Raw genomic sequence first — 11,918 nt, forward strand, 5'->3', positions numbered from 1 at the left:
AATTCAAATCTTATCTCACTACAAGATAACTAAATCATAGGTGATAGAAAGAATAAGGAAACACTACAATCTGTTAGTGAGGTAAATTCTAACTGACCTACGAAGTTGTGATCCCAGCACGTCAGTCAGTTAGATGCAATGCAAAGCCTAGCACACGAGCAAGTTGTCACACCGCATTAGCACAGCGAAATAAAATTATCAAGACAAATCTGAAGTACTAGAAGTAGTGACAGCATTAGTAGCAGTAGTAGTGTAGTAAACGAGGTCACAGATGGGGACAACCAAATGAATTTAAATACAAAATTATAGAACGCATTAGTAAAATCTGAAAACCATACAGTAAATACTTCATTTGCAAAATATCCATCAGTTGTCTCGGACTTTGTCGTTCCTTTGTTTTCATACCAATCACTCTCTGTTCTTGTTCTCTTCTATTTTCTTGGCCTTCTGCCAACAGGCATTCCACTTTCGATTGGTGATACATATTACTCATATCTCTCGACATCAGTAGCACATACCACAGGAGGAGGAGTAGTAGTTTATCTGTTTTTTCTCTTAATTTGTCTATGTTAGTTACTTCATCTTTTTTTCGTTTGTCTCTGCACAATTTCATTAATTTTATTGTCTAGTGAATATTTAATTTAATCCTGATTTATATAAATAGTTATCCGCTCAAATGAAATAAATATTAGTTGACCTAATCCCCTTTTCTTTTCCTAGTTATCACTGTTTGTTAGTTGTGTAACTACTAGACATATACAGCACATTATGCACTCTTCATCTGATTCGTCAGAAGATGATGAAACTTATCTTGTATAACTAGTTTCCCCTATATCTAACCTTCATATTACTTTCTTCATAATTCGAACGTATTTGAAAAGGAATATCCTTTTTGCTTACAGATATCCAAGCTTTAAGTTGTCATATTTACTGGGTCCCGTACTATTGACTCCTGTATATGGTGACTAGTTAAATATTTATTTCATTGAATATGCCCAAATCAATATTAAGCAATCTTTCAATAACTTCGTTTGTTTAACATTTGAGTTACAACCTGTATAAATAGATAAATATATCGATTATTCTATCAAGGTTTACTTAATGGTCATAGTGGAATGTTACTTTCGTTTACTTAATCTTTTTTATTAATTGATTGATTATTGTGCTTACCTATCTCTATTTAAATGTACACTAAATAGGACCGTCTATTTTTTGTCATGGAATATGTGAATGGCGGTGATTTAATGTTTCAAATACAACGTGCACGCCGATTTGACGAGGCTCGTGCAAGATTCTACGCTGCGGAAGTTATCTTAGCTTTAATGTTTCTGCATAATCATCATATTGTTTATCGAGATTTAAAATTAGATAACATTCTACTGGATGCTGAAGGACATTGTAAATTAGCTGATTTCGGTATGTGTAAAGAAGGCATGAAACCGGGGCGATCAACATCAACATTTTGTGGTACACCGGATTATATTGCACCAGAGGTTCGTTTTTTTTCCCGTACAATTCTGTTATTTATGTTTTGGATAATAAAATATCATTCTAACCTATTGTAACTGAAATTTTTCAAGCTTTTAACGGAAATATAATTGTTACCAATTAAAGTTTAAGTTGACATCGATTGTATGTATAAAGTACACTGATGATAATTTATGAAGGATTGTAATAATTTTATTTATAAAGGGATCTTGTTAACAATAATGATTGCATAATGAGTCGGTGGCTCAGTGATTAAACCACTCAACTTTTAGTCACTAATTCTTTGTTTTAAACCCTCACTCTAACTACTTCGGTTTGAAAACCGGGTAACATCACTAGCCGTCACCCTTAGAGTGTAGCTCAAATCATGTTAGACGGATCAATAATAGTAGCAACAACAGTAGTGTTAGTTATTATTATTATTATAGTTTCATTAATCAATTATGCTGTTCACTATCTTAATAAAATTTTGTCAATTTCTATGTGAGCTTTATCTGAGACACAGTATTCTCGTTCATTCAACCTTTCAATTGTGAATACCTCGTATACTGTTTTAATGACATCAAATTTTGTCAACCTAACAAATGAATCAATAATGTATCAACTTTTTTGTGGATAAGTATTCACTCTTTTAAACGTTGAACACCAGATTCTAAAACGCTTAGTGTCTATGTAAATTTCTACATGCATATATATATCTTTTTTTCCCCAACAGATTCTTGCTGAACTTGACTATGGATTCAGTGTTGATTGGTGGGCCTTAGGTGTATTAATGTATGAAATGATGGCTGGTGCTCCACCATTCGAAGGTGATACAGAACAAGATTTATTTAATGCTATTTCTTATGAAGAAGTTACTTATCCGCCAAATTTGAATCCAGATGCCGTAGATATTTTATCAAAAGTATGGGCTTTCAATAATTCATTTTCGTATTTTTGTTTGTATGTGAAAAAGCATGTGGGCTGATCTAATCTCTTTTATATTCAGTTTATCGTAGTTTTCTTAGATAAATCTGTTATTATTGTAGCACTCTTTGAAATTAGAGGATTTATGTAAGGTTACTAGTATCTGATCATAGGTGTCCTTCAGATAGTGCTTGCCCATTTTATAATAACCGGATGGTTAAGCTTATTCTCGCTTACGGTTGATAAAGATACTAAACCATTTGATGAGTGTGAATTTTCATCAACTGAGGTCGTTGGAATATATGCAACACATACACAACTATGCACAATACTGGTGCTTCTAGAAGCAAATTAAAAGTAAGCTGGGGGTAACCAAATGAAGATATAACATCATGTTATGAATTCATTGAGTATTGTTCTCACTCGTTAGGACAGTAACAGATTTGCTTGTTGAATTTCAATTGATAATTGTGAGTGATACTTGGAGACCAGAGGTGACCTAACTCACCGTTAGTTTCATCAAATAGGCATTATTTTTTATTCTGGTTGTTGATTTGTGTCTTAGCTTTATCTTCGTAGGACGGATACCAAAAGAATCTTGTTGGATCATCGTTATCTTACTTCAGTGACAACACTGCCTAAACGGTGTAGAAAATGTTTGTTTGGGCAGAGTATAAACGATAACGCAAAATGTGTGTTACCATTGTGAAAACACATTTTTCGGTGTGTAGTCACTTTTTATGCATACCGTTCTAGCAACTCGTAAATAAAGTGTTAGGTTTTCATTCTGTAGGTCACAGGTCCGAAACTCACTCCGTCTACTTTGAGTTCAGTAGCCATGCGTTATAACGAGCCCTCACACTAAATGTGTAACTCAAATCAAATACATTAAGTTGGCAAATAACTAGCTTTTGGCTATTCTTGTCACATTTCTATATAATTTTCAATCTAACCATCAAGTGTGTCACCCTATTCTGGTCGTGTTTTGTAACATTGTACACAAGTACGTTTTCTTATAATAATCATTGCAGGCTTATTGTACGTGTGTTCACTTCACCTGTGTATTTCTGTACACTTACTATCTTATGCATTGCACATCACTTTGTTTACTTTATTCATCGTGTATAAATTCATTTAACGAGTGAGATTTCGAGTAGGCTGGGATGGCTTCTCTAGTGCTATGCCTATTTCTTATCTTCTGTCTACCTAAATGAATACATGAAATGTACGATTTCAAAATACTTTATTATCCGACTTGCTTTATTCCGTTAGCACTAACGCCAATTAATCAAAAAGTATATTATTAAGGGTCTATATTTCATTGGGATCATTGTTCGTCCTCACTTACAGTCAACTGGATGGAAGCTACAAATTACATAAAAATTATGTTTTCGAAAGTTACTTCAATGGTAATAATATATAAAAAAGATCGTATATAAGGATATGATATAGGGAGAAAGAATTAGTTGGTAGAAAGAAAGCTATAAAGTAATTTCAGTCTCACGGTTTAAGGAAAGATAGAGAGTGTATACACCCACTCCATTGTGATCGGTTCTGAACGATGTAACTCAGAGTCTCCAACTATTGGTTAAAATAGTTGTGCGCACCCCAACCAAATAGTCTGCATCTACTAACATGGCTCAGACCACAAGTTAGTGACTTTATGTACTGATGTCACGTTTGGGTTGGGCCACCCCCAACTTTCTTCCCTCCAACACTACTCAGCATTGCGCACCGCAGAAGTCGGTACTTGGATTAAGTTTCTGTCATATAATGGCTCAAAATAGAGGCTAGTTTAACAGTTCCATCGTAATTTTCTAATTATATTCTTCATTACAAATAAGATAAATCTTAAATGAACAGAATCTGCCTTGACATTTTTTTGCCTACTTGAATTATTTGTCTCTAAATACTTTTCCAATTTAGAATATCTTCAGATTTTGTTCACATCGCTTTGTCCAGTGTATATGTATCCTATTTCATGAAATTATCAATGAAATTGTCGAAATTGTAGTGATTACATTCAATAAAAATCTTTTCACACTATTTAGTAATTATATATTTTGCTCATTCTAAAAATATTATTTAGTTTCTAGTCAAATCACCATCTCGAAGACTTGGATGTGTATCAGCTGATGGTGGAGAGTTAGCTATCCAACGTCATCCATTCTTTAAAGAAATAGATTGGCAAATATTGGAAGAACGTCGTGTACGACCACCATTTCGTCCAAAAGTTCGTTCTAGAATAGATACAAGCAATTTTGATAAGGTATACAAACAAATTGATCATGGTGTTGTTGTTTTTTCTTTATATTGAACTAAGTTTTGAATATCTGTAGAAGTTATTCATATCATACTAAAGTATTTAATTTTCTTCAATGCGGAATAGCCTGAATTATTGGTTTGACATGATTTCCACTTATTAAAATCATAGTTTCATGTTCTGCATAACTCTGTCGTGTTTTTTGTAACAAACATACTTGTAATTTGAATTACTTATTCAGAAACAATGTTCAACTGACCATAAATACCCATCTGCACAAGTTTTCCACGTAATCAATTCAGTACAGGAAAATGTAATTTACAAAGTGTATATAATAGTCTGAACAAAGTAATCGACATATCACGTCTCGGTGCTTACATCCCATCTTACGGTCAAGTAGCAGATAGGAAATTATATGCAGCTACTCACGTTCCTTGTCTTGATCCAGAAGAGAAGTTGTATATATACGAATGTATATTATCAGTTTGACAATTATACCGTACTACTAATTTCAATACTCTCATTTGCATTGTAGATTTCGTGTACTATAAGAAGTGTATATCGTAACTGAATCAGATCATAGAATACAAAAGTATAGCAAATACAATTGAAAGACAAATAACTTGAATCTCATTAGTTCATGTTGGCAGTACGATATTTTAATAACTAGACTAGAAAAAAAACATAGTTGATCAGTACTTTTTGTCTTTTGAGTTTGTCTTTTTTCAATCAATGCTCCATTTTACAGTGGAAAACTGACTAAATTTATGTCAAACCGACATCTGATCTCCACAAATTACTACTAATCTTTTTTTATTAAAAAAAAGTGGTGTATACGGTTAATTTTCCAAATACCATACATTCTTATCATTTGATTCCTTAATATTTTATGCCTATATTGATGTTGAGTTAAAAACAAAAATACCATTCATTCTATGGTTGGTTTTTTTTTCACCAAGCAGCGTAATGAATTTAAGATATTTACGTAAGAAATAAAGGTGCATTAATATTGCTTATCCATTTAAAATATATCCATATTTATGAGAGCTATAGATGATATTATGACCAAGTGGGTTGGTACAGCTGAAGGTGAGGTGAGTCCTCCCTCTCTCAAAGTGCTCTCATATGTACACGTGTATATAGCTACTGCCAGAAAATTCCTCGTGGCGGTGTTGTTTACGAGATTGAGAGGACGAAAAGCTAATGTCCGGCGCTTAAACTGGGTTAGTGGGTACGGAGCATTGATTTAGGGGAGTAGAAAAACCCTGGTTACTAACCAATGGTTCGCATGGACTGCAGAATTCTTAGGGGGAGAGCTCGGGAAGTGACCCCCTAAGAAAATCACCTACTTGTGTTTAGGTACCCGGGCAGTATACTACCACACACACGCAAAACAATCTGCGGCGCATGTATACTTTCGTGACCCTTTGTTTAAATAAACAATAAATAAATATACTCTTATTAAGCTTCCAAAGTGGTATACAAAGACAGTACCTGTTACTGTTAAATTATTCATCTAACAAAAATACCACTATATACTAACATATCTTGAATCACTCTGAAGTTCCAACAGAAAAATTATTTATATTCTGATTAACTAATAAAATTATCCCCCCTTTGTAATAGTAGTAGTAGTAGTAGTAGTGTGAAATGTTGAATAATATTTTGAAATCTCTATTTCTATTTCAGTCCATTTTTGTATTGGTTATCTGAATCTTCCTAGTGATGTTTAGGACTGCAACTGATTAGTCTTTTATTGACATATGTGCATCCTATACGGATTGCCTCGATATTGCCTTAAGTCACAAGCATTATAAATGGAGATGATGGTGGCTAATAGTGGGATCTAAAACGTGCGTTTCGTCCTATTTGGGACTGGTCATCTGGATGTACCTACATCGCCGAGTTGATTTTCGCTCTTGGACTCGAATCCAGTACCGTTTGCTTCAAACGCCATCACGTTGATCACTAAGCTATTGAGTCCAGATAACCACTATCTTGTACAATGGGGTGAAGTTTTAATTCATTTTTCTATTGGTTGTTTAAATCTTCCTATTGATGTTTAGGAATGCAATTGATCAGTTTCTTGTCAACTCTGGGACTCAGGTACATCCGATTGGAGAGTCTCAAATAAGACGAAGTGCGAGTCCTGGATTCCGCTGCTCTCCATCATCATCTCCGCCTGTAATTTGAGTCCCGCATGTGGGACCGTGGGTGCACACTGCTGAGTCCCGTACTAGGACGAAATGACCGTCTAGTGCTTCGTGGTTTTGAATGGTGGTCTAGCGTAGATCGATTTGTGAATTCACTTGTGAAAATACTACAATTTCCACAATTGATTATAATCCTGTTTCCATTATTTTATATTAAGCTGCGTACATTTATTGTGTAGGTTGTGAAATGCAAAGGTAGTTTTAAATCATATATTTTATTCCTAATATTATTCAGTATATCATATTCAATTGTTCTTACCTTGATTCAGCCTCATCTTTCATTCATAGTCAACTATTGCCACTACTATTAAGTTGATTTCATTTCTTATTTGTTTAGGATTTCACTACTGAAGAACCTGTTTTAACTCCATCGGATAATTCTTCAGAATTGGCCGCTATAGCTCAAGATGTTTTTGCTGATTTTGACTGTTTTAATGTGGACTACAGTGTTATGCGATATCATACAACACGACCCAGTCAACAACAGCCATTACAATCTGTTATTGGAGGTTTATATACATCGAGTCCAACTTATCCAAACAGTGGATCTTTCGCACCATCACCACCACCATCAACTGTATTGAGTAATTCCCCCAAGGCCATGGCGGCTACTACCTGTGAAAGTAGTAGCAGTAGTCATGTTCCGTCCACTCCAGATCCTTGCAATCCTAAAACAAATTCTCCACTTTCATTTCCCGATAGTGGTACATCTTGTCTATCTCATTCATCATGTAACACTTCACGATTGACCATTCCATCTGGACAAATTAGTAATTCTTCTATTCCTCCTACTCATAGTGCACCGACTTCTCCAACCCGTTCTCATTCCAATATCACAGCTTATGGCGATAAAGCAATGACCAAATGGCTTGCTCATTGATTTAAGCTAATTCATCGCATAGTGTATCAGTGTTATGTCGTTAGTGCCATCGTCCATGACCTTGAAAAATGTTGCCTGTTGATTTCACTGAGAACTCTTATTGGATCCTGGTTCCAAACCCATTATAGTATCTTGAGTGAATATTGTCCATTCCTTCGTGTGTAACAACAGCATATGTCAGTGTTCGTACGTGTGTGTGTATGCATAAGCTCCAGTCATTTTTCTCGTGTGAACTATGTATTTCATCGATTTCTTTCTCAAATCGTGGCAATAGTAATAGTGGTAGTATTAATAGTAATCAAATACGCATTTTGTCTTATTATTATTATTATTATTATTATTATTATTATTATTATTATCATTATCGGAAGTACAAAAAGTACATTGTGTAGAGTCGTCTGTGATTGTTTTGATTTTTTTTCTGTCTCCATTTTCGTCTCTCTTTTTTTCCATTTCTCATATTGGTCAAGAAGAATACTTTATTTTATGTGTTGTTGTTGTTGTTATATAATTCACTGATTTAATTATTTTCTCCATTTTTATGTTTTATTACAATTGTGATTAGTGTATTCTCTTTGTAATTTTATTTTACAATCAATATTCATCAACATATATACACTATATCCTAATGAGTACCACAAATTTAATCGATTCTTTAATAACCCCTATATGATCTGTTTACCAATATAGAGATGTATACATATATCAATCTGTACATGTATATGTATTCACATTTACATATAACAATCAATGCTTATTGTTATAAGATAATTCAACAGGAAAATAAATGAATTGACCAAAACCACTTACTTATTGTTTATGAATAATATTCTCTTTTCTTTTTTGTTTTTTTTTCTTTTTGCATTTCACTCTGTGTTATATTCTTTTCTCTTTTTCAATATGTGTATTTGTTTCAAATGATAAAAACTTTCAATGAAGTAATAATGATAATTAGACCAATCCTATTGATGTTACCGATATGATTATGTCCTTCAGTTATATTGTGAATACATGTTCAATTTCTTATTTTAAAACAATTGTTAAATGACAGAGAATATTTTCTCATTGTTAATTAAAATAAATGTTTCCTTCCTTTGCTTCGACCAATTATTTGTTTATAATTTGTATGTATGTGTATGTGAATCAGCTAAGCATCCCTTGTGAATTCACTAATTATCATCAATGCATTGATAAAAATAATATTACTTAATATTTGCCTTGTTATTATTTCTCGAAAATATGCATATATACTTCGTATTTCTGTACTACTTTTACTACTACTAACGGTAAATAGTAGTAGTATCATAGCTCTCTTATTTCATTACCATTTTGTAAATGTCTTCTTTGGAATGTTGCTTGTTTTATTTTTATTATTTTTTTGCCAGTTATTTCAGTGTTGTCATGGTTGTTTATTTCCGTTCTATGGAAGAATTGTGTTTTACTCATATTGTTTCCCATCATTTCTTAACTTTTTGTGTATTTTAACTTGTATCTGTCATGATGTATCATTTTGGAATTATCGATATATATTTCAGGAGTAAAATTGCATTTTTATGTTGTTTTTTTTCTCTCAGCTTTATAATCTCTACAATAACCTAGTTCTATTATTGCATTTTCCCCTTGGTTATCTTCAAATGGATTCTATAAAAATTATAGTATGGTATATTATTGATAATGATTCCTTTGTTGATGCGATTTCCATATCATGACTTTGTTTTCTTCTATTCCATCAATTTTTTTTTGACAAAAATATGTCCAATGGAACCAAGTATTATCTATGTGTTTGTGTGTGTGGATGACTGGGAATCTCTTGAAGATCATGCTTTCATCTATTTCATTCATTGCTCGTTTTGAATTTATCGAACTAAACGAATTCTGCTTTTCTTCCTAATAATAACTAATTGCATTTTTCGATTTCATAGATTTATATATATATATATATATATATATATATATATATATATATATATATATATATATATATATATATATATCACCCAAAGTATTCTATTTCAAGATTTTATCGGTTCATTTTCTATTTGACTTTTCTATGCATGTAGTCTAGTCGTTTTATCAATAGGTAAAACTAATCTGTCAAACTTACCTCCTTCCCACTAAACAACTTGTATGTCAAGTGTTATGTCTATGTTTTGTAAAATCCACTTCTTATTACTTATCTTCTTTCCCTTACAGTCTTAAAATTGGTCATGTTATGCATAAAAATATTTCCTGCTCTTGAACCTTCTTTCACAATGAGATCATGTAATTGTCGTATTGATTATTATTTAGAAAATAAATGTCTTACTTGTTTTCCACTTTCTTTTTTTATAAAGCTGCTTTGTGTTTTCCTTTATCGTTAAACCTTCTTCTTATACATCATTATTACACTTGAAGTATTTCAATCAGTCAACCAGTTTGTTTGTTAATTTGTCTACTACTTCATCATTTTTTATGCGTATTATGTCTTGTTGATACAGTTGCCTAGCGCTCACATACATACACATGGTTTTATTTTATTGTTTATTAGAATATTTGTTGTTTATTACTATCATCATCATCATCATTGTCTTCATCTCTCCTCTCCCCTCTCTCTGTCTCTCTAGCTAAACTCATTATTATTATCATTACTATTATGATTATCATAACCAACAATTGTGTTTATTAGGCCTGTCCTTTATGTTTATCATTATGCACTTATTAAAATCAGCATATTCACTTCTTATGAATAATGATATTGCAATAATTATTTTTATGTTGCTTTTTCTTCATGGAAATCTTCATTTATTTTTTTTTGGCTTTTGCTTGAATTCTTTTTCTCTTCCCCCCCCCACTCCTCTCTTTTCTGGTGATGTATTGTATGCATTTTATATTTTTAGAAGAACAAGAAAATCTTTTTGGCGTTTAATTTATTTGTTAGTTACTGAATTTATTGATTTATTAGTTTCTTATTTCATTTCTCAAATCATTTTGTTTATTTATTTGTTTATCTTTACATTATTTTTGTGTTTCATTTTGCTGGTCGAAGTTATAGAAGAAGAAAATATATATCTATACAATTATATTGTTGTTATTGGTATTTTTTGTTTGTTTGTTTGTTTGTCAAAAGTTTTTCGATTCGATCTCTCATGTAGGATATAAAACTGTAACCTCCTTTATCCCACTACCGTAACCTAACCCACCCCCATCGTTACTCCAGCACAACATATATGTAATTTTTTTTAAAAAATAAAAAAAAGATGTAAACGACAAATACAATGAATGCAAGTCTACACTTGACTTTACATTGACTCGAATAGTTTTTATGTATATCCATATATATATATATAAATTAAATATGTACTATCATGTGAGTTGATGGTAAATATCATTAGTCAATCAGAATAAAACTTCTAATATGGTGATAACCTTGTGTATACATTGTTAATTATTAATATTTCATTGTTGAATAATGAGATTATATATATATATATATATATATATATATATATATATATATATATATATATATATATATATATATGCTTATACATACATGCATAAACTTAACAAACGTTTTGTTTTCGTGTTATGAGTCGTTAATTCACCCCCCCCTTCACACACACACACACTCCATCTTCTATCATTTTCTGTTCAGTTTCCACTTTACTTCTTTTTCACTATTTTAACTCTCGTTTATTTATACATATTAATTTGTGCTTGAGATTGTCTTTACCAGTTATTATTGGCTTGACTCAATTATTTTCATTCGATAACTCCATTTTAAAGTTTCATCTATCTTTGTTCTTCTTACCTTTGAATGATAATTATTTTATTATTATTATTATTATTATCAGTAATAATGATAACTATGACCAGTAATTATATGGAAGTTATTTTGATTTACTGAATTTTAGAGAGGAAAAACAACCGTTGAATTAGATACCGATAAATATAATGATATTAGCATGCAAATTTTGTAGTGTATTTTTAGTGTTAATACACAACTTCGTTTCTTCTTTTTAATCCTTCACTCTCCATCATTGTAAGAGTTAGCACAGTATATTAATTATATATTTACTGCTAAAACACAAAATTAACTAAACTATAATTTGGAATAGTAGTTATAAAGGTTTGCCTAGGGCAGAGTTGGATGGAGAGTGCTGGTGAGCGGTTTATGCCACTCCACATA

The 11,918-nt window shown here is 31.9% G+C and overlaps 1 protein-coding gene across 1 annotated transcript in view; it reads left to right on the forward strand.

Moving 5' to 3' along the window:
* Positions 1 to 11,161, forward strand: part of PRKC2_1 (Calcium-independent protein kinase C) — a 35,565-nt gene extending 24,404 nt beyond the window's left edge. The window contains exons 6-9 of the mRNA XM_051208072.1: positions 1,200 to 1,493; positions 2,204 to 2,392; positions 4,484 to 4,663; positions 7,208 to 11,161. Of these exons, the coding sequence (XP_051067291.1) occupies positions 1,200 to 1,493; positions 2,204 to 2,392; positions 4,484 to 4,663; positions 7,208 to 7,750 (1,206 nt within the window). The 3' untranslated portion in view covers positions 7,751 to 11,161. The remainder of the gene's footprint in view (positions 1 to 1,199; positions 1,494 to 2,203; positions 2,393 to 4,483; positions 4,664 to 7,207) is intronic.
* Positions 11,162 to 11,918: the final 757 nt, after the last annotated feature.

The sequence above is a fragment of the Schistosoma haematobium genome, chromosome 2 (assembly GCF_000699445.3).
Source record: "Schistosoma haematobium chromosome 2, whole genome shotgun sequence".
In the NCBI taxonomy this organism is placed as follows: domain Eukaryota; kingdom Metazoa; phylum Platyhelminthes; class Trematoda; order Strigeidida; family Schistosomatidae; genus Schistosoma; species Schistosoma haematobium.